The sequence below is a fragment of the Salmo trutta genome, chromosome 9 (genome assembly GCF_901001165.1).
Source record: "Salmo trutta chromosome 9, fSalTru1.1, whole genome shotgun sequence".
Classification (NCBI taxonomy): domain Eukaryota; kingdom Metazoa; phylum Chordata; class Actinopteri; order Salmoniformes; family Salmonidae; genus Salmo; species Salmo trutta.
Genome location: NC_042965.1, coordinates 40,200,553 through 40,224,957, shown reverse-complemented (window position 1 = coordinate 40,224,957; position 24,405 = coordinate 40,200,553). Strand labels below are relative to the sequence as shown.

Sequence of the window (24,405 nt, the reverse complement as noted above, 5' to 3'; positions counted from 1 at the left end):
TTCACTATTTTACAACTTTATGTTAGATGGTTCCTCACCCTGAAAGTAGTCTATGGCGGAGGAGAAACTTATCACCCATAGGCCGTCATAAAATTATTATTATTTTTTTTCTTACCCCCTTCTTCTCCCCAATTGGTAGTTACAGTCTTGTCTCATGGCTGCAACTCCCGTACGGACTCGGGAGAAGCGGTCAAGAGCCGTGCGTCCTCCGAAACACAACCCAACCAAGCCGCACTGCTTCTTGACACAATGCCCATTTAACGCGGTAGCCAGCCGCACCAATGTGTCGGAGGAAACCCCATACAACGTGTCAGGGTGCACTGCGCCCGGCCCTCCACAGGGGTCGCTAGTGAACGATGGGACAAAAGGACAAAGGATATCCCTGCCGGCCAAACCCTCCCATAACCCGGACAGCACTGGGGCAATTGTGCACAGCACCATGGGTCTCCCGAGCTTAAGAACCCAAAATCTCAAGTGGCAAAGCTAGCACTGCGATGCAGTGCCTTGCGCAACTCGGGAGCCCCAAGAATTTGTTCTTAACAGACTTGCCTAGTTAAATAAAAAAATGCAGTTTTCATTAAACAGCCATTACCAAATTTAGCCACCGCTAACTAAAAATCTATGGAAGTGATGGGGGCTGGTGAGCATGTTTTTTCTTTTTAAAGGCTAAATCACTTTAAAGTATCATCAAACAAAATATAGAGTTGATATTGGGGTGATTTGGATTTGGACAAACCTGCCCATCACTTCCATAGATTTTTAGCTAGCGGTGTGGAAAAAGTTAGCTGAAGTTTGTTGTGGCTGTTTAAAGATAACTGAACCATGGATTACAGTTTCTCCTGGCCCATTGACTATGTTCAGGGTGACGAACCATCTCAACATTATCTTGTAAAATAGTGAACTACTCCTTAAGTGTGACTATGATTCTGCGTACGGTCTTTGATTCTAACCATTCATTACATACAAATAATACAACAATAGACGTTATCTCAATATGACAACGGTATGGATAAGGAATGGAGGATTGCATTCATAGAGATATGAGTCTTAGAAAAATCTAGTCAATGACATATGAAGGGCACAGATGGTTAGCTAGATGGGGGAACTGATTGGGAGAAATAGACCGTGGCTTCAGGTGCCACCATAGTCCGTCCATCCTCAAAACATTGCCATTTTGGACAAAGCCTCTCTATTCCCTACAGACAACCTTATTTTAGGAAGTGTACTATAATAGGGAGCTATTTTGCTGAGATCTTAATAGAGAACAAAGTCAGCCGAGGAAACCAGGACAGAAAGCTACAAGTCAGGAGGTTCTTGTTCTTCACGCTTGACGCACTTCGGAGGAAAAACAAGTCCCAATGGAGTCCACCAGAAATGGTCTGTCTGTCCACATTTTGTTGTTAAAATTCACAAGTGTTGCGTTTGTCTGGTTCCTCCTGAAGTAAAACATAATATCTACTTTACTCACAGACACACATCAGTCCTATGTTGGGGAAAGGATTTGTTCTTTTTCACGCCGGCTTGCTCAACTTTCCAGTTGATCAGTGTGTCATATATATATATGAAACACTTTCTTTTTGGTATGTATTGAGAAAAGGGTTTGCACTGACAATGAAAAAAGGAGAAAGTCCAAGGATGTCTACAATACAACTGCTATTACCTGATTGTGCTGCGGAGGCCACCGTAGTTTGGCCCATGGGCACTCAGAGGCATATGGGTAACATAAATACACTATTTCCAAGTCACTGGACCCTGGGGTGTAATCATTACGCCGATTCTGTTGCAAAACATTTTGCAAAACATTTTGCAACAGACACCAAACAATCGTTTCTATTGGACAAATTCGGGTAGGTCCCTTACCGTTTCGTTCCATTTGCTCTGTTTGGTTCTTAAACGGTTTCCGTAATGAATACACCCCTGGTTGCTCAAAATGTCCAACTCGACGCTCATCATGCATGTCCAAACAAACCAATGACAGAATGATCTCCATGACAACAGCAGAGTCTTTGTAGAGACGAAATGGTCTCTCAGTAGTCTGGGGAACAAGGAAGTGTTTGATTAAATAACGTTGTTTATACCTAGTTATAGTTTATATATGAACTGTGTTTGTATAAATGGTTTGTAGATATTGCATGTCTGTTGGTCATCAGCATAGGAGATAATATGGTGGTCCTGCCCCCTGCCTATGCCTCGTTCCTGTCCCTGCAGGTGGCATAGAACAGAGGGGAAAGGGATCTCTAGGCTTGTCACCTAACTGGCAAAGGGGGGGCTGGTCAGAGAAGGCCCAAGAGAGATGATGGAGGGCGGTTCCCCTGCCAGTGTACTAGGGGGGTCAGAGAAGGCCCAAGAGAGATGATGGAGGGCGGTTCCCCTGCCAGTGTACTGGGGGGGGGGAGAGATGAGGGAGGGCAGAATGAGAGGGGAGGAGGCCCAAGAGAGATGAGTGAGGGTGGTACCCCTGCCAGTGTACTGGGGGGGGGGGGGGAGAGATGAGGGAGGGCAGAATGAGAGGGGAGGAAGTCCAAGAGAGATGAGGGAGGCCGGTTCCCCTGCCAGTGTACTGGGGGGGGGGGGGGGAGAGATGAGAGAGGCCGGTTCCCCTGCCAGTGTACTAGTAGCTACTGCATTTGGGAACTGCTTAAGTCTTATAGGGTGCATTCCGCCGCACTAGTACCGAAGCCCCGGGTCTCTAAAGTCCTGAGGGAGAATTCAGGGCAAAATGGGGCTTGGGGAGGGAGGGGCGGGCATTTCCATTCAGCTCCAAAGGGAATCATTACAGTTGAAAGCTGTTGGATCTGGCGGTTGGATCTGGTTAAAACCGGTAGGGTGTAGTTGTGGGAATAATAATGCTAGTCTATAGTGATGGCTCCAGAGTAGGTGGTCAGTAGCAGCATGATGGCAAAGCCGGTTAGGAGGCCCGCGTTCTGGATGATGAAGGTCACAAGGAAGCTGCTTCCCCCCGCCTCCTCCTCCTCACGACTCACCTCGTTCATCTCCGGGAACTACGGATAGAAGGGGGGGGCAGGTCAGTTCCTTATTGAACACACAGAGTTATCCTTACAAATAACACTGGATGGGCAAATGGTATGTTGTGCTCTATATCAATTCTCAGTGGACACACAAACAGACCCCCCCCCCCCCCCCTCCACCGGACCAACGCCGACCTTGTCCACCCCCCTACGCTCATCCCCTCTCTCACCATGTCTGCCAGGGCGATGTAGAGGAACATGCCGCCTGCCAGGGCAAAGATCCATTGAGGTGAGAAGCTGTTTCCTGCCAGGATGCCAAAACCCATGCCCAGGTAGCAGCAGCAGGCAGACAGGAAGTTAAAGAACAGAGCCTGCTGGATGCTCATCCCAGCATTCAACAAGATCACAAAGTCTCCTGGAGGGAGAAGAGGACAATATCAGCACAGCCAGACATACATTGCTTGAATAGGTGGAAGAGTGCTGGATTCACATAAGCCTAGTTATACAGTGCATTTGGGAAAGTATACAGACCCCTCGACTCATTCCACATTTTGTTATGTTACAGCCTTATTCTAAAATGTATTAAATAGTTCCCCCCCATCAATCTACACACAATACCTCATAATAACAAAGCAAAAACAGGTGTAGACATTTTTGTTTAATGTATTAAAACCTGAAATATCACATTTACATAAGTATTCAGACCCTTTACTCAGTACTTTGTTGAAGCGCCTTCGGCAGCGATTACAGCCCCGAGTCTTTTTGGGTATGACGCAACAAGCTTGGCAAACCTGTATTTGGGGAGTTTCTTCCATTCTTCTCTGCAGATCCTCTGAAGTTCTGTCAGGTTGGATGGGGAGCTGCACAGCTATTTTCAGGTCTCTGCTGAGACTTGTCCCGAAGCCACTCCTGCATTGTCTTGGCTGTGTGATTAGAGTCGTTGTCCTGTTGGAAGGTGAACCTTCACCCCAGTCTGAGGTCCTGAGCAGGTTATCATCAAGGACCTCTTTGTACTTTGCTCAGTTCATCTTTCCCTCAATCCTAACTAGTCTCCCAGTCCCTGCCACTGAAAAACATCCCAACAGCATGATGCTGCCACCACCATGCTTCACCGTAGGGATGGTGCCAGACTTTTTCCAGACGTGACGCTTGGCATTCAGGCCAAAGAGTTCAATCTAGGTTTCATCAGACCAGAGAAACTTGTTTCTCACGGTCAGAGACCTTTAGGTGCCTTTTGGCAAACTCCAAGTGGGCTGTCATGTTCCTTTTACTGAGGAGTGGCTTCTGTCTGGCCACTCTATCATAAAGGTCTGATTAGTAGAGTGCTGCAGAGATGGTTATCCTTCTGGAAGGTTCTCCCATATCCACAGAGGAACTCTGGAGCTCTGTCAGAGGGACAATCAGGGTCTTAGTCACCTCTCTGACCAAGGCCCTTCTCCCCCGACTGCTCAGTTTGGCTGGGTGGCCAGAGTCTTGCTGGTTTCAAACTTCTTCCATTTAAGAATGATGGAGGCCACTGAGTTCTTGGGGACCTTCAATGCTGCAGAATCTTTTTTGGTACCCTTCCCCATATCTGTGCCTCGGAGCTCTACGGACAATTCCTTTGACCTTATGGCTTGGTTTTTGCTCTGACGTGCACTGTCAACTGTGGGACCTTATATAGACAGGTGTGTGCCTTTCCAAATCATGTCCAATCAATTGAATTTACCACAGGTGGACTCCTATCAAGTTGTAGAAACATGTAAAGGATGATCAATGGAAACAGGATGCACCTGAGCTCAATTTCGAGTCTCATAGCAAAGGGTCTAAAAAAACAGTTTTCGCTTTGTCATTATGGGGTATTGTGATGTCATTATGGGGTGTTGTGATGTCATTATGGGGTACTGTGATGTCATTATGGGGTATTGTGATGTCATTATGGGGTGTTGTGATGTCATTATGGGGTACTGTGATGTCATTATGGGGTACTGTGATGTCATTATGGGGTGTTGTGATGTCATTATGGGGTGTTGTGATGTCATTATGGGGTGTTCTGATGTCATTATGGGGTACTGTGTGTAGATTGATGAGTAAAAAAAAAATCTTAATTCCATTTTAGAATAAGACCGTAACGTTACAAAATGTGGAAAAAGTCAAGGGGTCTGAATACTTTCCGAATGCACTGTAAGCCCAAACATTATAAATCATTAAATGTATCTTTTATTTTTGGGTGCTGGACCCATTCATTAGACTGTAACACTCACCCAGTTCATGGGGAAACTCCTCACAGAGTATAGCCACGGAGGTGCTGATGCCCTGGAACGTCGAGGCAGTGAAGGATGCTCCGATGGCCAGGCCGTCGATGAAGTTATGGAGCCCGTCGCTCAACGTGATCATCCAGGCCAGCGTGCCGATGTCAGAGTATGCTGTACCCTTCAGCCAATAGCAGCCTCCTCTGGTGTTCCCTCCACCCAGGCTCTGAGAGTCCTGTTGGAGAGGAGGAGAGGTGTGAGGGAGAGTGTATGACTCACCGGTGGGTTCGGTGCGGGCGTGAGTGAGTATGTGTGACGGCGTGCTCGCGCTCTCACACCGGTGGGGTACGTGCTGGGTGAGTATGTGTGTTTTAGAGCTGGGACAATTACCGACGTTCCCCTGCTCTTACCGACGGTCCGCTGCTCTTACCGACGGTCCGCTGCTCTTACCGACGGTCCGCTGCTCTTACCGGCGGTCCGCTGCTCTTACCGGCGGTCCGCTGCTCTTACCGGCGGTCCCCTGCTCTTACCCGCGGTCCCCTGCTCTTACCGACGGTCCGCTGCTCTTACCGACGGTCCGCTGCTCTTACCGACGGTCCGCTGCTCTTACCGGCGTTCCCCTGCTCTTACCGGCGTTCCCCTGCTCTTACCGGCGTTCCCCTGCTCTTACCGACGGTCCCCTGCTCTTACCGACGGTCCCCTGCTCTTACCGACGGTCCCCTGCTCTTACCGACGTTCCCCTGCTCTTACCGACGTTCCCCTGCTCTTACCGACGGTCCCCTGCTCTTACCGACGGTCCCCTGCTCTTACCGACGTTCCCCTGCTCTTACCGACGGTCCCCTGCTCTTACCGACGGTCCCCTGCTCTTACCGACGGTCCCCTGCTCTTACCGAAGCATTTTGCTGAGGTCGGTAATTTCCTCTGATTTTGCTACACAACGTTCCTGCAGATTGTTTTGTTCTAAATCCATTATTTGGCCAACAGTAATAGCTTATCCATCATGCTGATTCCTGCTATGAAAGTGTCTGCCTGTCCCTGTTCATCTGTTGGCTGCTAAATGAGTGAGCAACTCCCTCTCGCCACTGTGAACACGGAGGAGAAAGAGATGCATTTTCATAAGCAAAGCATATAACTGTTGCTGAAAAACGCACTTTCAAAGCAACTACTGTTGTTGTAGTTCCAGAGAGGAGAGTCACAGCTTTCTAGGAGTATATAACTTCTCTCTCACCTCTCAACACTGAGTTCATAGCACCACTAGCTGAGCGGAGGGCACCAACTGCAGTGAATAGGCCAACATCAAGTAGCTGAGGCCCAGCACTGGAACGTTTAGTAGGATGTTACATTTACTGATAGCAATGTAGGCTAATTGATTAATCTATCTAGCAACAATATCATATTCAGAGTTATCAATCTAGTGTTTTGACTTCCCTCTTCCTCAGGTGGTGAATTATAGCCTTATAGGCCAATAGGCCTTACGCCTAACGATGTCAGCAAATTCATCTCGGAAGCGGCAAAAATAAAATCTAACCATTCTGGATCCTATTTCAACAGGTTGCACATCAAAATATCATTCATGCATTCCCTGGATACGTTATATGAAACAGTTTATCCTATGATGAAGGAAAAAGAAGATAACTCTGTTGTCTTACTATGAACTGGAGAAAAATCCCTGCTGCTAATGGAAAGTAGGCTTAACTGTAATCAGTGTATTTATCATTATCGACCTAAAGTTACACATTTATTAAGATATTACTTTTTGTCCATATCAACCAGCTCTAGTATGTTTGTCCTCTCACCAGTGGGGTCAGTGCAGGGGTGTGTGTGTGTGTGTGTGTGTCTCTCTCTCACACCGGTAGGGTCAGTGCCGGGTGTGTGTGTGTGTGTGTGTCTCTCTCTCACACCGGTAGGGTCAGTGCCGGGTGTGTGTGTGTGTGTGTGTGTCTCTCTCTCACACCGGTAGGGTCAGTGCCGGGTGTGTGTGTGTGTGTGTGTGTCTCTCTCTCACACCGGTAGGGTCAGTGCCGGGTGTGTGTGTGTGTGTGTGTGTGTGTCTCTCTCTCACACCGGTAGGGTCAGTGCTGGGGTGTGTGTGTGTGTGTGTGTGTGTCTCTCTCTCACACCGGTAGGGTCAGTGCCGGGTGTGTCCTCCACCCACTCCTCCCTCTCTGTGAAAACTTGAAAAGAAGTTTGATGACATCCGCTCAGAGGCAGTAGGGATGACCAGGGATGTTCTCTGTTTAGTGAGTCCTCCAGATCAGAGGCAGTAGGGATGACCAGGGATGTTCTCTGTTTAGTGAGTCCTCCAGATCAGAGGCAGTAGGGATGACCAGGGATGTTCTCTGTTTAGTGAGTCCTCCAGATCAGAGGCAGTAGGGATGACCAGGGATGTTCTCTGTTTAGTGAGTCCTCCAGATCAGAGGCAGTAGGGATGACCAGGGATGTTCTCTGTTTAGTGAGTCCTCCAGATCAGAGGCAGTAGGGATGACCAGGGATGTTCTCTGTTTAGTGAGTCCTCCAGATCAGAGGCAGTAGGGATGACCAGGGATGTTCTCTGTTTAGTGAGTCCTCCAGATCAGAGGCAGTAGGGATGACCAGGGATGTTCTCTGTTTAGTGAGTCCTCCAGATCAGAGGCAGTAGGGATGACCAGGGATGTTCTCTGTTTAGTGAGTCCTCCAGATCAGAGGCAGTAGGGATGACCAGGGATGTTCTCTGTTTAGTGAGTCCTCCAGATCAGAGGCAGTAGGGATGACCAGGGATGTTCTCTGTTTAGTGAGTCCTCCAGATCAGAGGCAGTAGGGATGACCAGGGATGTTCTCTGTTTAGTGAGTCTACCAGCTCAGAGGCAGTAGGGATGACCAGGGATGTTCTCTGTTTAGTGAGTCCTCCAGATCAGAGGCAGTAGGGATGACCAGGGATGTTCTCTGTTTAGTGAGTCCTCCAGATCAGAGGCAGTAGGGATGACCAGGGATGTTCTCTGTTTAGTGAGTCCTCCAGATCAGAGGCAGTAGGGATGACAAGGGATGTTCTCTGTTTAGTGAGTCCTCCAGATCAGAGACAGTAGGGATGACCAGGGATGTTCTCTGTTTAGTGAGTCCTCCAGATCAGAGACAGTAGGGATGACCAGGGATGTTCTCTGTTTAGTGAGTCCTCCAGATCAGAGGCAGTAGGGATGTTCTCTGTTTAGTGAGTCTACCAGATCAGAGGCAGTAGGGATGACCAGGGATGTTGATAAGTTCCTGTCCTGCTAAGCATTCAAAATGTAACCAGTACTTTGGGGTGTCAGGGAAAAGGTATTGAGTAAAAAGTACATCATATTCTTTAGGAATGTAGTGAAGTAAAAGTTGAGACTGGTGTTTTGAGGGTACTATTTAATGAAGCTGCCAGTTGAGGACTTGTGAGGCGTCTGTTTATCAAACTAGACACTCTAATGTACTTGTCCTCTTGCTCAGTTGTGCACCGGGGCCTCCCACTCCTCTTTCTATTCTGGTTAGAGCCAGTTTGCGCTGTTCTGTGAAGGGAGTAGTACACAGCGTTGTACGAGATCTTCACTTTCTTGGCAATTTCTCACATGGAATAGCCTTCATTTCTCAGAACAAGAATACACTGATGAGTTTCTGAAGAAAGGTATTTCTTTCTGGCCATTTTGAGCCTGTAATCGAACCCACAAATGCTGATGCTACAGATACTCAACTAGTCTAAAGAAGGCCAGTTTTATTGCTTCTTTAATCAGAACAACAGTTTTCAGCTGTCCTAACATAATTGCAAAAGGGTTTTCTAATGATCAATTAGCCTTTTAAAATGATCAACTTGGATTAGCTAACACAACGTGCCATTGTAACACAGGAGTGATGGTTGCTGATAATGGGCCTCTGTATGCCTATGTAGATATTCCATTAAAAATCAGCCGTTTCCAGCTATAATAGTCATTTACAACATTAACAATGTCTACACTGTATTTCTGATCAATTTGATGTTATTTTAATGGACAAAAAAAATGTTTTTTCTTAAAACAAATGACATTTCTATGTGACCCCAAACCTTTGAAAGGTAGTGTATATACAGTACCAGTCAAAGTTTTGATGTCTACACTAGTCCAAATTTATGAAATAACATATGGAATCATCTAGTAACCCAAAAAGTGTTACACAAATCAAAACATATTTTATATTTGAGATTCTTCAAAGTAGCCACCCTTTGCACTGATGACAGCTTTGCACACTCTTGATATTCTCTCAACCAGCATCATGAGGTAGTCACCTGGAATGCATTTCAATTAACAGGTGTGCCTTGTTAAAGGTTCATTTGTGGAATTTCTTTCCTTCTTAATGCGTTTGAGCCAATCAGTTGTGTTGTGACAAGGTAGGGGTGGTATACAGTTGATAGCCCTATTTGGTAAAAGACCAAGTCCATATTATGGAAAGAACAGCTCAAATAAGCAAAGAGAAATGACACTCCATCATTACTTTAAGACATGAAGGTCAGTCAATCCGGAAAAAGTGCAGTCGCAAAAACCATCAAGAGTTATGATGAAACTGGCTCTCATGAGGACCGCCACAGGAAAGGAGTGCCCAAAGCGATGTCCATAAAGAAACGGTTTGTTGAGATCACTGTGGAACACCTTGACTGGCCTGCACAGAGCCCTGACCTCAACCCCATTGAACACCTTTGGGATGAATTGGAACGCCGACTGCGAGCCAGACCTCACTAATTCTCTTCGACGAGCAGGTGTCCACATACACCACATGACCAAAAGTATCTTAAGATGAATGCTAAACTATATTTCAAAAAAGTTAAATGTAAATTGTCTCACCGGTTGTGTCAGTGTGGTGGTGTGCGTGTGTGTGTGTGTGTCTCACCGGTTGTGTCAGTGCAGGGGTGTGTGTGTGTGTGTGTGTGTGTCTCTCACCGGTTGTGTCAGTGCAGGGGTGTGTGTGTGTGTGTGTGTCTCTCTCACCGGTGGTGTCAGTGCAGGGGTGTGTGTGTGTCTCACCGGTGGGGCCAGTGCAGGGGTGTGTGTGTGTCTCACCGGTGGGGTCAGTGCAGGGGTGTGTGTGTGTCTCACCGGTGGGGCCAGTGCAGGGGTGTGTGTGTGTCTCACCGGTGGGGCCAGTGCAGGGGTGTGTGTGTGTCTCACCGGTGGGGTCAGTGCAGGGGTGTGTGTGTGTCTCACCGGTGGGGTCAGTGCAGGGGTGAGCATGCAGTCCCCCTCTCCTCCGTCCACCTTGGGCAGGTTAAGCCCCGCCTCTCCACTCTGCTGCAGCTTCTCTGTCACGCCCTCTTCCATGTCGCCGTTGGCTGGGAAATGGCTGTGGTCATGGCCCTGGAGGGGGGGAGAGAGAGAAAGAAAGAGAGAGAGAAAGAAAGAAAGAAAGAGAGAGAGAAAGAAAGAGAGAAAGAGAAAGAAAGAGATTAAAAGAGAAAGAGAGAGCGAGCAGAGAGAGAGCAGAGAGAGAGAGAGCAGAGAGAGAGAGAGAGAGCAGAGAGAGAGAGCGAGCAGAGAGAGAGAGAGAGAGCAGAGAGAGAGAGCGAGCAGAGAGAGCGAGCAGAGAGAGCGAGCAGAGAGAGAGAGAGAGCGAGCAGAGAGAGCGAGCAGAGAGAGCGAGCAGAGAGAGCAGAGAGAGAGCGAGCAGAGAGAGAGAGAGAGAGAGAGAGAGAGAGAGAGAGAGAGAGAGAGAGAGAGCGAGCAGAGAGAGAGAGAGAGAGAGAGAGAGCGAGCAGAGAGAGAGAGCGAGAAAAAGAGAGCGCGAGAGAGAGCAAGGACCATTAGCAAGGGAATCAGAAGTCCATACAAGTCACATGAAAAGTATTTTAACGACGCCACGTTAAAGCACAGCTTTCAGTAGGCCCCTGTACAGTATATGGGTCAAGTAGACCATATAATTGGTTTAAGAGGCCACACCTGACCCGTGTTAGCTAAGGTATTACATTGGCTTGGCTGTTTCATCAGGTCTTAATCATATGGCTCAAAGCTGCACTATGCTGAAGATCCAATAGGAGGAAGCATCACCTCAAACAATGTCAACAACAGACCAGTAAGGCAGATGGCATATTATTATACACTACTACATACAGGGGTTACTCTGGGTCATAGCAATGCATCAAATAAACATCTCATCAACCACTACCGACCAGATTAAAACTATCCACTGATACTAGCATAGCTAAGCACCCTTCCCGGGACTTTCCCTGGGCTACAGAGACAGGTCCAGTGATGGTAGTACAGTGGCCTTTCATGTCTCTAGTCTACATTCTCATTTCGCATGGCTTGATTGTTTACTGTGGAAAAATGGCACCAATGTGAAGCATCTTTTTAAGACCGTTCACACCGCCGCTCCAAATCAAAGTGGTTTCTTTCCTGGAAGGTGTTCTCATCATCAGTGGCTACTGTACGTGTCTTAGATTCCATTCTCACACTAAACAATGTGAAGCATCTCGCGGCATCAAGCTGGTTGGTGTGACACATACAGTAGTCACTGATACATTTCAATTTCTTCAGAGGAAAGAATAGTTACGGCAGTTAACCCACTGTTCCCCAGGCGCCCAAGATGTGGATGTCGATTATGGCAGCCCCCCTCACCTCTCTGATTCAGAGGGGTTGGGTTAAATGTGGAAGACACATTTCAGTTGTACAACTGACTTGGTATTCCCCTTTCCCTTTCATTACACAATGCAAGCCCTGAGGACACTTACTGTGCCTTCAGAAAGTATTCATACCCCTCGACTTATTCCACATTTTGTTGTTAGAACATGAATTAAAAAAATGGATTAAACATTTTTTTCTCTCACCCATCTACACACAATACCCCATCATGACAAAGTGCGAGAAAAAAACCTAAAACAAAATATAAAGCAAATTCATTATAAATGATATACAAGAATATCTAATTTATGTAACACCTCAGGGTCAATACTTTGGAGAAGCACCTGTAGCAGCGAGTACAGCTGCAAGTCTTTCTGGGTAAGTCTAACATGCTAACCAGACAGCACGAGCACGTGTCTCCACCTGCGACATGGCGCCCATGCTGGTTTTGATCACCCACACCAGATGCGATCGGGACACGCAGGTTGAAATATCAAAACTAATATAGTTGGTTCAAAGTTCATTTGGGGACAGGTTGAAAAGCAATAAACATTTATGGCAATTTAGATAGCTAGCTTGCTTTTACAAGCTAATCTGTCCTGGGATATAAACATTGGGTTGTTATTTTACCTGAAATGCACAAGGTCCTCTACTCCGACAATAAATCCACAGATAAAAGGGTAAAAGTTTGTTTCTAGTAATCTCTCCTCCTTCAGACTTTATATGGCATTTGGCAACCAACTTTAAGGTGCATTACCACCACCAACTGGACTGGAGTGTGGACCTCAGTTCATCTTTCAATCACCCACGTGGTATAGGGTCCTAAAAACCAATGAGGAGATGGAAGTGGTAGGACTTGCAGCGCATCAAGGATCACAAATAGAAACAAGTTCTTTTTTAGCGCCTGGTTACCGAGGCGCTGGTTGACATGCGCGAGCAGTGTGGGTGCAATGATTGAATAACATGCATGTGTACATTTATTCTGCAGCACACGCGACGCGAGCGGTGTGGTCAGCAGGTCAGAGCTTTAAACACCTGGATTGTGTAACATTTGGCCATTATTATTTTCTAAATTCTTCATGCTCTGTCAAATTGGTTGCTAAACAACCATTTTCAGGTCTTGCCATAGATTATCAAGTAGATTAAGTCAAAACTGGGCCTCCCGGGTGGCGCAGTGGTCTAAGGCACTGCTAGCTGTGACACCAGAGATTCTGGGTTTAAGCCCAGGCTCTGTCTCAGTGGTCTAAGGCACTGCATCTCAGTGCTAGCTGTGACACCAGAGATTCTGGGTTAGAGCCCAGGCTCTGTCTCAGTGGTCTAAGGCACTGCATCTCAGTGCTAGCTGTGACACCAGAGATTCTGGGTTAGAGCCCAGGCTCTGTCTCAGTGGTCTAAGGCACTGCATTGCAGTGCTAGCTGTGACACCAGAGATTCTGGGTTAGAGCCCAGGCTCTGTCTCAGTGGTCTAAGGCACTGCATCTCAGTGCTAGCTGTGACACCAGAGATTCTGGGTTAGAGCCCAGGCTCTGTCTCAGTGGTCTAAGGCACTGCTAGCTGTGACACCAGAGATTCTGGGTTTAAGCCCAGGCTCTGTCTCAGTGGTCTAAGGCACTGCATCTCAGTGCTAGCTGTGACACCAGAGATTCTGGGTTAGAGCCCAGGCTCTGTCTCAGTGGTCTAAGGCACTGCATTGCAGTGCTAGCTGTGACACCAGAGATTCTGGGTTAGAGTCCGGCTCTGTCTCAGCCGGCCGTGACCGGGAGGCCCATGGGGCGGCACACAATTGGCCCAGCATTGTCCGGGTTAGGGGAGGGTTTGGCCAGCAGGGATGTCCTTGTCTCATTGCGCACTAGTGACGCCTGTGGCGGGCCGGGCGCAGTGCACGCTGACCAGGTCGCCAGGTGTTTCCTCCGACACATTGGTGTGGCTGGCTTCCGGGTTGGATGTGCATTGTGTCAAGAAGCAGTGTGGCTTGGTTGTGTTGTGCTCTCGACCTTCGCCTCTCCCGAGTCCGTACGGGAGTTGCAGCGATGAGACAAGACTGTAACTACCAATTGGATACCACGAAACTGGAGAGAAAAAGGTGTAAATAATTTAAAAAAAGATTAGGTCAAAACTATAGCTCGGCCATTCAGGTAAATTCACTGTCTTCTTGGTAAGAAACTCCTGTGTAGATCTGGCCTTGTGTTTTAGGTTATTGTTATAATATTTTTATTCTGTACAGGCTTTTTTCTTTCACTGTCATTTCGGGACTAACTACAATGTTGTTGATTCATCCTCAGTGAGTCCATAGCGTTTTATCAGTAAGTCTATCGGTGAGTCCATTAAACTCTAAAGTCCCCATTACAGACTCACCGGCAGAAGGCTACAGACTCACCGGCAGAAGGCTACAGACTCACCGGCAGAAGGCTACAGACTCACCGGCAGAACGCTACAGACTCACCGGCAGAAGGCTACAGACTCACCGGCAGAAGGCTACAGACTCACCGGCAGAAGGCTACAGACTCACCGGCAGAAGGCTACAGACTCACCGGCAGAACGCTACAGACTCACCGGCAGAAGGCTACAGACTCACCGGCAGAAGGCTACAGACTCACCGGCAGAAGGCTACAGACTCACCGGCAGAAGGCTACAGACTCACCGGCAGAAGGCTACAGACTCACCGGCAGAAGGCTACAGACTCACCGGCAGAAGGCTACAGACTCACCGGCAGAAGGCTACAGACTCACCGGCAGAACGCTACAGACTCACCGGCAGAAGGCTACAGACTCACCGGCAGAAGGCTACAGACTCACCGGCAGAAGGCTACAGACTCACCGGCAGAAGGCTACAGACTCACCGGCAGAACGCTACAGACTCACCGGCAGAACGCTACAGACTCACCGGCAGAACGCTACAGACTCACCGGCAGAACGCTACAGACTCACCGGCAGAAGGCTACAGACTCACCGGCAGAACGCTACAGACTCACCGGCAGAACGCTACAGACTCACCGGCAGAAGGCTACAGACTCACCGGCAGAACGCTACAGACTCACCGCTTTCTCTTTACAATGAACAGGTGACTGGCTCAACTGTTCTGGGGAACTACGATGTGCTTCATAATGTGACAGGTGAAATGAAGAACAATCTGCTTAATCTAATGTATTGCACAAGTTAACTGCAGTTATTAACTTAAAAAGTTGATACAAATATTAAAATAAATAGTTGACGCTATAGACTGTATTAACCATCCCATGGCTTTTTTCAAATACCCTGGTATACTGACCAAGCCTAATTCAATGTCTGCTTTTTTATTTCTACCCATCTACCAATAGGTGCCCTTCTTTGCGAGGCACTGGAAAACCTCCCTGGTCTTTGTGGTTGAACCTGTTTGAAATTCACTGCTCGAGTGAGGGACCTTACAGATGTGTGGGGTACAGAGATGAGGTAATCATTCAAAAATCATATTAAAACACTATTATAGCACAGAGTGAGTCCATGTAACTTATTAAGTGAATTTGTACTCCTGAAATTAGGCTTGTCATAACAAAAGGGGTTAAATACTTATTTTATTAATTTGTTAAAATAAAATAATTATTCCACTGACATTATGGGGTATTGTAGGTAGGTCCGTGAAAAATGCATCTCTATTTAATACATTTTAAATTCAGGCTGTAACAAAACGTGTTAAAAGTCCAGGTAGGTGAATACTTTCTGAAGGCATGTATGTGAACTTGTGTTGCAGGTATCTACTTCACCTCAGTCTCTCTTAAGTACACGTGTAATTATGAATGTGTCATTGACTCACGTCCAAGTCAGGTCTCCTCCAATCGACACAAAGCAAACAGACCCAACAACACCCGTCTGACGTCATCATCCCAGATGCATTAAGCAGAGGCAACATTCCACACCCGTTTCAGTTGAAGGCCAAGTCAACGCCCTGATAAACAAGCTAAACCAGCCTCCACTGATATGATTTTATCCACATGGTCACAATGCAAACCGTAATATCTCTCCAATCCATCTAAAGAGCGGATGCTTATCGGTGTGTGTGAAAAGCCCTGGTCGAGACTAGTGGATGTTTATGAGCACCATAGAGCCCTGCTACACAACAAGATTTCTCAACCTAGTCCTCATGGAAGTTGGAATACCAGTCTTTTCACATTTGTTCAGTTCCAACATCAGCACACCTGATTGAACTTGCCAAAAAGGTGTTACGATAAATTAGTTGACGAGTTAGTCTCGTGTTGGCACAAATACAGTAGATGACTGTTGGTCCTGAAGCCTGAGTTCAATAGGCTGAGAAACGCTACAATATGGTCAGGTGTATAGGGTCATGTCTATAAGGTTAGAAACTCAGCAAAAAAAGAAACGTCCCCTTTTCAGGACCCTGTCTTTCAAAGATAATTCGTAAAAATCAAAATAACTTCACAGATCTTCATTGTAAAGGGTTTAAACACTGTTTCCCATGCTTGTTCAATGAACCATAAACAATTAATGAACATGCACCTGTGGAACGGTCGTTAAAACACTAACAGCTTACAGATGATAGGCAATTAAGGTCACAGTTATGAAAACTTAGGACACTAAAAAAAGAGGCCTTTCTTCTGACTCTGAAAAACACCAAAAGAAAGATGTCCAGGGTCCCTGCTCATCTGTGTGAAAGTGCCTTAAGCATGCTGCAAGGAGGCACGAGGACTGCAGATGTGGCCAGGGCAATAAATTGCAATGTCTGTACTGTGAGACGCCTAAGACAGCGCTACAGGGAGACAGGACAGACAGCTGATGATCGTCCTCGCAGTGGCAGACCACGTGTGACAACACCTGCACAGGATCGGTACATCCGAACATCACACCTGCGGGACAGGTACAGGATGGCAACAACAACTGCCCGAGTTACACCAGGAACGCACAATCCCTCCATCATTGCTCAGACTGCCCGCAATAGGCTGAGAGAAGCTGGACTGAGGGCTTGTAGGCCTGTTGTAAGGCAGCAACGTCGCCTATGGGCACAAACCTACCGTCACCGGACCAGACAGGACTGGCAAAAAGTGCTCTTCAGTGACGAGTTGCGGTTTTGTCTCACACGGGGTGATGGTCGGATTCGCATTTATCATCGAAGGAATGAGCATTACACCGAGGCCTGTACTCTGGAGCGGGATCGATTTGGAGGTGGAAGGTCCGTCATGGTCTGGGGTGGTGTGTCACAGCATCATTGGACTGAGCTTGTTGTCAATGCAGGCAATCTCAACGCTGTGCGTTACAGGGGAGACATCCTTCTCTCTCATGTGATACCCTTCCTGCAGGCTCATCCTGACATGACCCTCTAGCATGACAATGCCACCAGCCATACTGCTCGTTCTATGCGTAATTTCCTGCAAGACAGGAATGTCAGTGTTCTGCCATGGCCAGCGAAGAGCCCGGATCTCAATCCCATTGAGCACGTCTGAGACCTGTTGGATCGGTGGGTGAGGGCTAGGGCCATTCCCCCCAGATATGTCTGGGAACTTGCAGGTGCTTTGGAACTGGCAAATCTGGTGCAGTCCATGAGGAGGAGATGCACTGCAGTACTTAATGCAGCTGGTGGCCACACCAGATACTGACTGTTACTTTTGATTTTGACCCCCCCCCCTTTGTTCAGGGACACATTAATCCATTTCTGTTAGTCACATGTCTGTGGAACTTGTTCAGTTTGTCTCAGTTGTTGAATCTTGTTATGTTCATACAAATATTTACACATGTTAAGTTTGCTGAAAATAAACGCAGTTGACAGTGAGAGGACGTTTCTTTTTCTACTGAGTTTATAATGCATGTGCAGTACATAACACTTTTCTGATTTCTGACCAATCCCAATAGGTTCACACATTAGTCAAACATTTGCACCAGGCAAACAAATGTCATGTTTTTGAAAACGTGACATTTAAACCCCTTGAACCATGCAAAAACAGACAGTGTGAAAGAAATGACATATCTCATGTTTGTCATCCTTATGCATTTTTCAGTCGTTTACCTTGCTGTATCCATAGCAAATACCAGCAGAAGTTGTTGAACGCGGACTCACCTTGTCCTTCGGTTTGAGCAGCATCTTGAGGACCTTCTCAGTGAAGAAGAAGAGGTAGAACCCACCGAACACCACCGTGGACTTAGACACATAGTTGTCCACCATAGGGTTAAAACCAAATGCCTAGGGAGGACAACATACAGAGTTAACTAAAACGCATCAGTCAAATTGGTTAATAACAAGGTATTACATCTGACTGTGAAAGGATTTGTGTAAAAATAGAAATTGGCTTGATTGAACTAGCTAGGGACTATTACATGGGAAGAGTACCGATTATGGCTGCGTCATGAGTCAGCACAATTGAAGCTGAACATGTCAGTTATGACCATTTTCTCGCTCTATATCGAGGTCTCTGACCTACTGTATGTGTTTATATGTGGCATTGGGAATGATTTTCAGTACATAACATTTATTTAAAGATTGGTAATACCAATCCATAACTTCACACGGTCAGTGCTCTTTTATAAAATGGTATGTGAACAACACCAGGTGACAACTAATCTCAGGAAGTCAAGTGTTTTAAGTAAATTCTCCCTGGTATCTTATTGAGACTATGGGGGAAAGACATAACAGCCCCTGGCTGGAAGGACAGGATACTACAAATGCTAGCCAGATTCTCTCCTCAAGGACACAGTACCAGGCTATAAACATCACCAATATAAATACTGTTTAGAGCGCTATCAAATGGCAAAATACTGATTCAAGCATTTAAAAGGAAGACATTGCATCTATATTTCACTGTAATCAGCACATTAGCTAACACCTTGGGCTGTTTGTCTGCTAAGGTCATCTGTGGCCTGGTTCCAAATATGGTAGTACTTTTTATCCAACTCTGCCATGTTGGTTTGTGATCATGTGACAGCTGATATGTGATGGGATTTCTGGAGCAAAATGGACCCAGGTGGATGAGGTGAATTTCTATTCCAGCTAAGAATAGCCTAAAGCTACAGATACTATTTTCCTCAGTGCTTCCCCTTTCCAGGAAGGCCCACCAGCAGCTCAACGGGTCTGCTTTTCAGAATCACATCGGGGGCAATAAAGTGACACTGTTAATTAAGTGGGTGGTTCTCCTAATTAATCTACGGGCCGGTCATGACCGTAGTAAGTCTGGTTTCATTTGGGCTGAGGGCTGCTTGAACGGGGGGAACATCTGAGGTAGTGGATCACATCCCATTTCCTATATAGTGCACTACTTTTGGCCATAGCCTCAGCCAAACGTAGGGCACTATAAAAGAAAATAGGGTGCCAGAAGTAGTGCACTACATAGGGAATAGGGCACTAAAGTATTTCACTACATAGGGAATAGGTGTCTGAAGTTGTTCAATAAATAAGGGAAAGGGTGCTAAAGTAGTGCACTACATCGTGAATAGGGTGCCTAAAGTAGTGCACTACATAGGGAATAGCGTGCCCTTCACACTACCTCTGGGATGAGCTGAAACAGGGCGTTGGAGTAGAGGGTGCCAATGGCCAGGGCTATGAAGTAGAGCAGCAGACGCTTGTAAAAGGTTTTCCTCATGAAGGGGACCACACTGGCCCCAACCAGCGAACACAGAGAAATGAAGGTCACACACAGGAAGCCATAACCCCAAACTGACCACGACCAGGGGGAGAGAGGGGCGGAAAGATAGATCGAGGAGAGAGGGAGAGAGAGAGGGGGAAGGGGGACCAAAGAGGAGAGGAAAAAAGGAAAGGGGAAAATTAGTTAAATTAACATCATGAAATCATTAAAGATATTATTTTTGGCAGTAGAAGGATTAACCTGAAAACACCAGTTAATGTCAGCCCTGAAGAAAGTAATCACAGCATCCTTAACGGTTCTGACCCCAGAGAACAGGAAATGTCTATTCACAATCCCTGTCCATTCACAGACCTGTCCATTCACAGACCTGTGTGTGTGTGAGAGAGAGAGATCACTGTATGATGAGACACCATGATTTGTTTCCCATCAGACCAATGTTCCGACCCCAAACAGCCTGTGATTAAGAGATGAGGGAGTAATTATGTCGTCGCAGATCAGAGGAAGCAGAATCCTCAGGCCTTCGTGATGCAACCTGGAACCACTGGCGCGGTCACACAATACAGGTGGGTATTAGGGAGTATGCAACGCAAGACCGATCAGATAAAACCAGAGAAAGATGGGGACAGGGTAGCTAGGAACACACACACACACCATTGTCTTACAGGCCAGGTGTGTCTACTCTGCACCACTCCACTAGCTAGCTGCTAGCTGCTAGCTGCCCCAGGGCTTGGTCTGACCTCCTGCTGCCGCTGGCTCACTGCAGACAGACTAAACAGTCCCACTGCCTGAGAGCATCATTTTATTTTTTACACCAAATTCACCAATCCTCTTTTCAGAAAGGGGGTAACGTTGTGGAACACTGGGAGCAGCAAATACCCACTTGGCCTGGTTTCCCCTGAGGTGAGCTTAGAGGGGTACGAGGCACTGTGCAGCCAGCCAGCCAACCAGCAAGCCAGCCAGCCTCTCTCAAAGGAGAACCAGTCTCACAGATGGCGCATATATATATATATATATACACATATATACATATACACACACACACACACACACACACACACACACACACATACATACATATATATATATTCCACAGCCAGAGAAGAGTGCAGAGTAGCCAGACCAGCCCGTGTAGACTCACACACAGATGACAGAGAGAGAACAATCAGTCCAGAATTCCAGTAGCAGAGAAAACCACTGAAGCAACTGTAGAATCACAGTAGCTCTTTGATGACCACTGGTTGGCTGAACACGACAATTCCCAAGCTGCTAATTACACCCCCAGGAAGAGACAGAAGGAAATGCCCAGGAGGAGGTGAAGGATAGAGAGAGTGCTGTGGTCGGTGGGGCATTGTTGTTAAGGGAGTATATAGAGTGAGGGGATGGGGGAGAAATCTTTTGTTGGTGACTTTTTCCCAACAGGGGATTGATGGATACCGCACCTCTGGCAAGAGCTGGAACACAGCGGTGGAGTAGAGCGTTCCGATGGAGAGGGCGATGAAAAACACGAGCGCCCGGCGCATGTGACTCGTCCTCATGAGGGGAACCAGGAACACACCGGTGAGAGAGAAGGCACTGACCAGGGTCACACTCAGAATAGAGAAACCCCACACTGATGGGAGAAGAGGAGGCACACCACACACACCAAAGAGAGGGTTTGAAGTGAACACTGAAGCACACATGCCGTTTGTTTAATATGACAATTACTCTGTGTGCTGTGACAATGATCACAGAGCACTGTGACTACAGGAGCAGTAATGACCACAGAGCACTGTGACTACAGGAGCAGTAATGACCACAGAGGACTGTGACTACAGGAGCAGTAATGACCACAGAGGACTGTGACTACAGGAGCAGTAATGATCACAGAGCACTGTGACTACAGGAGCAGTAATGATCACAGAGCACTGTGACTACAGGAGCAGTAATGATCACAGAGCACTGTGACTACAGGAGCAGTAATGATCACAGAGGACTGTGACTACAGGAGCAGTAATGATCACAGAGGACTGTGACTACAGGAGCAGTAATGATCACAGAGGACTGTGACTACAGGAGCAGTAATGATCACAGAGGACTGTGACTACAGGAGCAGTAGTGATCACAGAGGACTGTGACTACAGGAGCAGTAATGATCACAGAGCACTGTGACTACAGGAGCAGTAATGATCACAGAGGACTGTGACTACAGGAGCAGTAATGACCACAGAGGACTGTGACTACAGGAGCAGTAATGATCACAGAGCACTGTGACTACAGGAGCAGTAATGATCACAGAGCACTGTGACTACAGGAGCAGTAATGACCACAGAGGACTGTGACTACAGGAGCAGTAATGACCACAGAGGACTGTGACTACAGGAGCAGTAATGATCACAGAGGACTGTGACTACAGGAGCAGTAATGACCACAGAGGACTGTGACTACAGGAGCAGTAATGATCACAGAGCACTGTGACTACAGGAGCAGTAATGATCACAGAGGACTGTGACTACAGAAGCAGTAATGATCACAGAGGACTGTGACTACAGAAGCAGTAATGATCACAGAGCACTGTGACTACAGGAGCAGTAATGATCACAGAGGACTGTGACTACAGGAGCAGTAATGACCACAGAGGACTGTGACTACAGGAGCAGTAATGATCACAGAGCACTGTGACTACAGAAGCAGTAATGATCACAGAGCACTGTGACTACAGGAGCAGTAATGATCACAGAGCACTGTGACTACAGGAGCAGTAATGATCACAGAGGACTGTGACTACAGGAGCAGTAATGATCACAGAGGACTGTGACTACAGGAGCAGTAATGATCACAGAGCACTGTGACTACAGAAGCAGTAATGATCACAGAGCACTGTGACTACAGGAGCAGTAATGATCACAGAGCACTGTGACTACAGGAGCAGTAATGATCACAGAGGACTGTGACTACAGGAGCAGTAATGATCACAGAGGACTGTGACTACAGGAGCAGTAATGATCACAGAGGACTGTGACTACAGGAGCAGTGATGATCACAGAGCACTGTGACTACAGGAGCAGTAATGACCACAGAGCACTGTGACTACAGGAGCAGTAATGATCACAGAGCACTGTGACTACAGGAGCAGTAATGACCACAGAGGACTGTGACTACAGAAGCAGTAATGATCACAGAGCACTGTGACTACAGAAGCAGTAATGATCACAGAGCACTGTGACTACAGGAGCAGTAATGATCACAGAGCACTGTGACTACAGGAGCAGTAATGATCACAGAGGACTGTGACTACAGGAGCAGTAATGATCACAGAGCACTGTGACTACAGAAGCAGTGATGATGACAGATCGTGTGTGATGTCTGAGGGGGAGGTATCACAGGGCGGTATGGAAGGGAAAAGGGATCAGTGGAAAAGGAAGGGGGAGAAGTGACATTGTGAAAGGTGCAGTCGACATGTAGACCACATTGCGGTGGTGTTGAGCATAACACTCCTGTAATGTAAATGAAGAGTTAAGAGTTTCCTTTCAGCACACAAAAAACACCTGTATCCTGTGGGAGAGGAAGATTGGTTAACTTTGGTTGTGGTGTGGATGGCAGAAGTGACAAGGTCTGTAAGAAGAATTTAGTTTATTAATTCGACCATTTAAAAAAAACAAGCAGACATAAAACTTGAAAAAGCCATACATGCACATCAGTAAAATCATGGAGGATAAAGTCTGGGACTTATTTCCATTGTGGTCCTCTTAAAACAAGGTGACTAGGCAAGATCCAACAGGGTTGAACACAGTATGACAGAGAGATAATAAAACACTAAAACAAAGAAGAAGAACCAGATCCAACAGGGTTGAACACAGTATGACAGAGAGATAATAAAACACTAAAACAAAGAAGAAGAACCAGATCCAACAGGGTTGAACACAGTATGACAGAGAGATAATAAAACACTAAAACAAAGAAGAAGAACCAGATCCAACAGGGTTGAACACAGTATGACAGAGAGATAATAAAACACTAAAACAAAGAAGAAGAACCAGATCCAACAGGGTTGAACACAGTATGACAGAGAGATAATAAAACAAAGAAGAACATCTCTCTCATCATTGCAGTGACATCATAAGGTACGTTCAAATGGACACAAAAGACAAACAGTTTTTGTTGACTTTATTTTTAAAGCAGGGCAGAGAGGATGTGTTGTTCAAACAGGACTAGACTACTACAGTGTAAACACTTGAAAGGAATTGATCCATCCCTCATCCTTGTTTGAAGAAGCGTCGCTGACAGTTACATCCTGAGTCGTGTGGTTAGAACATGACATTTTACGTTTGAGTAATTTAGTAGATGTGGTTATCGACAGCGACGTACAAGTGACTTACAATTAGTGCACTCAAAGTAGGTCAAACCACCACATAACCACAAAGCAACTTCAGCCCGTCCTCCCTAGAATTTTTTTAACGTAACCTTTATTTAACTAGGAAGATTATATAGTGTAACCTGCAAAGAAGAGGGAAACATTTGAAGGACGGACCAAACCCTCCTTCCCTCTGCATAATGAACACACATCGTCTCAATAGGAAGAAGTCATCTTCAAATACAGTGCTTGAAACCCTAAACAAAATGGGACAAGTACAAATCTTGGAGCAAAACAGAGACGGCCATTTCATGAACAGAGACTTTTAAAAGGAGGGCAATAGGACACATTGAACGGACGTCACTCTGCCCCCACTGCAGCAGCTAGTAGCACCTCAGCCTGAGTCCCAGCTGGCCAAATACCCCGTCCCAGACCCGGGTTCAAATAGTATTCCAAATCTTTAAATATACTTCAGCTGTGATTGAGCTTGCCTGGCGCAATAGGGCCAATGGAATCGTTTCAAAAGTGTAAACCATGCCATCTACCACTCCAGGTTTGGCTTAAGCAAACACAATAGATTTCAAATACTATTTGAACCTAGGACTGCACTGGGGAGAGCGCTCTAGACATTAGTGGAAGATGAGTGAAAATGTATCTCTGGCCAAAACACATCCTGTATCAATGCTTCTCTTGACAGAAATGAGGACACAGAAAGGGAGAAATACCATAAAGA

At 46.6% G+C, this 24,405-nt stretch overlaps 1 protein-coding gene across 7 annotated transcripts in view; it reads right to left on the bottom strand.

The window, feature by feature from the left end:
* Nucleotides 1–656: 656 nt before the first annotated feature.
* Nucleotides 657–24,405, bottom strand: part of slc39a14 (solute carrier family 39 member 14) — a 48,674-nt gene continuing 24,925 nt past the window's right edge. For 5 of the 7 annotated variants that reach the window (XM_029763688.1, XM_029763689.1, XM_029763690.1 and 2 more), the window contains exons 5-11: nt 19,244–19,413; nt 17,824–17,946; nt 10,372–10,521; nt 5,213–5,435; nt 3,200–3,384; nt 2,985–3,002; nt 657–2,035 (exon numbers count right to left, since the gene is read on the bottom strand). In XM_029763688.1, the coding sequence (XP_029619548.1) occupies nt 1,640–2,035; nt 2,985–3,002; nt 3,200–3,384; nt 5,213–5,435; nt 10,372–10,521; nt 17,824–17,946; nt 19,244–19,413 (1,265 nt within the window). In that variant the 3' untranslated portion in view covers nt 657–1,639. Of the gene's footprint in view, nt 3,003–3,199; nt 3,385–5,212; nt 5,436–10,371; nt 10,522–17,823; nt 17,947–19,243; nt 19,414–20,781; nt 20,952–24,405 lie in introns of all 7 variants that reach the window. The other 2 variants (XM_029763686.1, XM_029763692.1) reach the window with 2 other exon arrangements.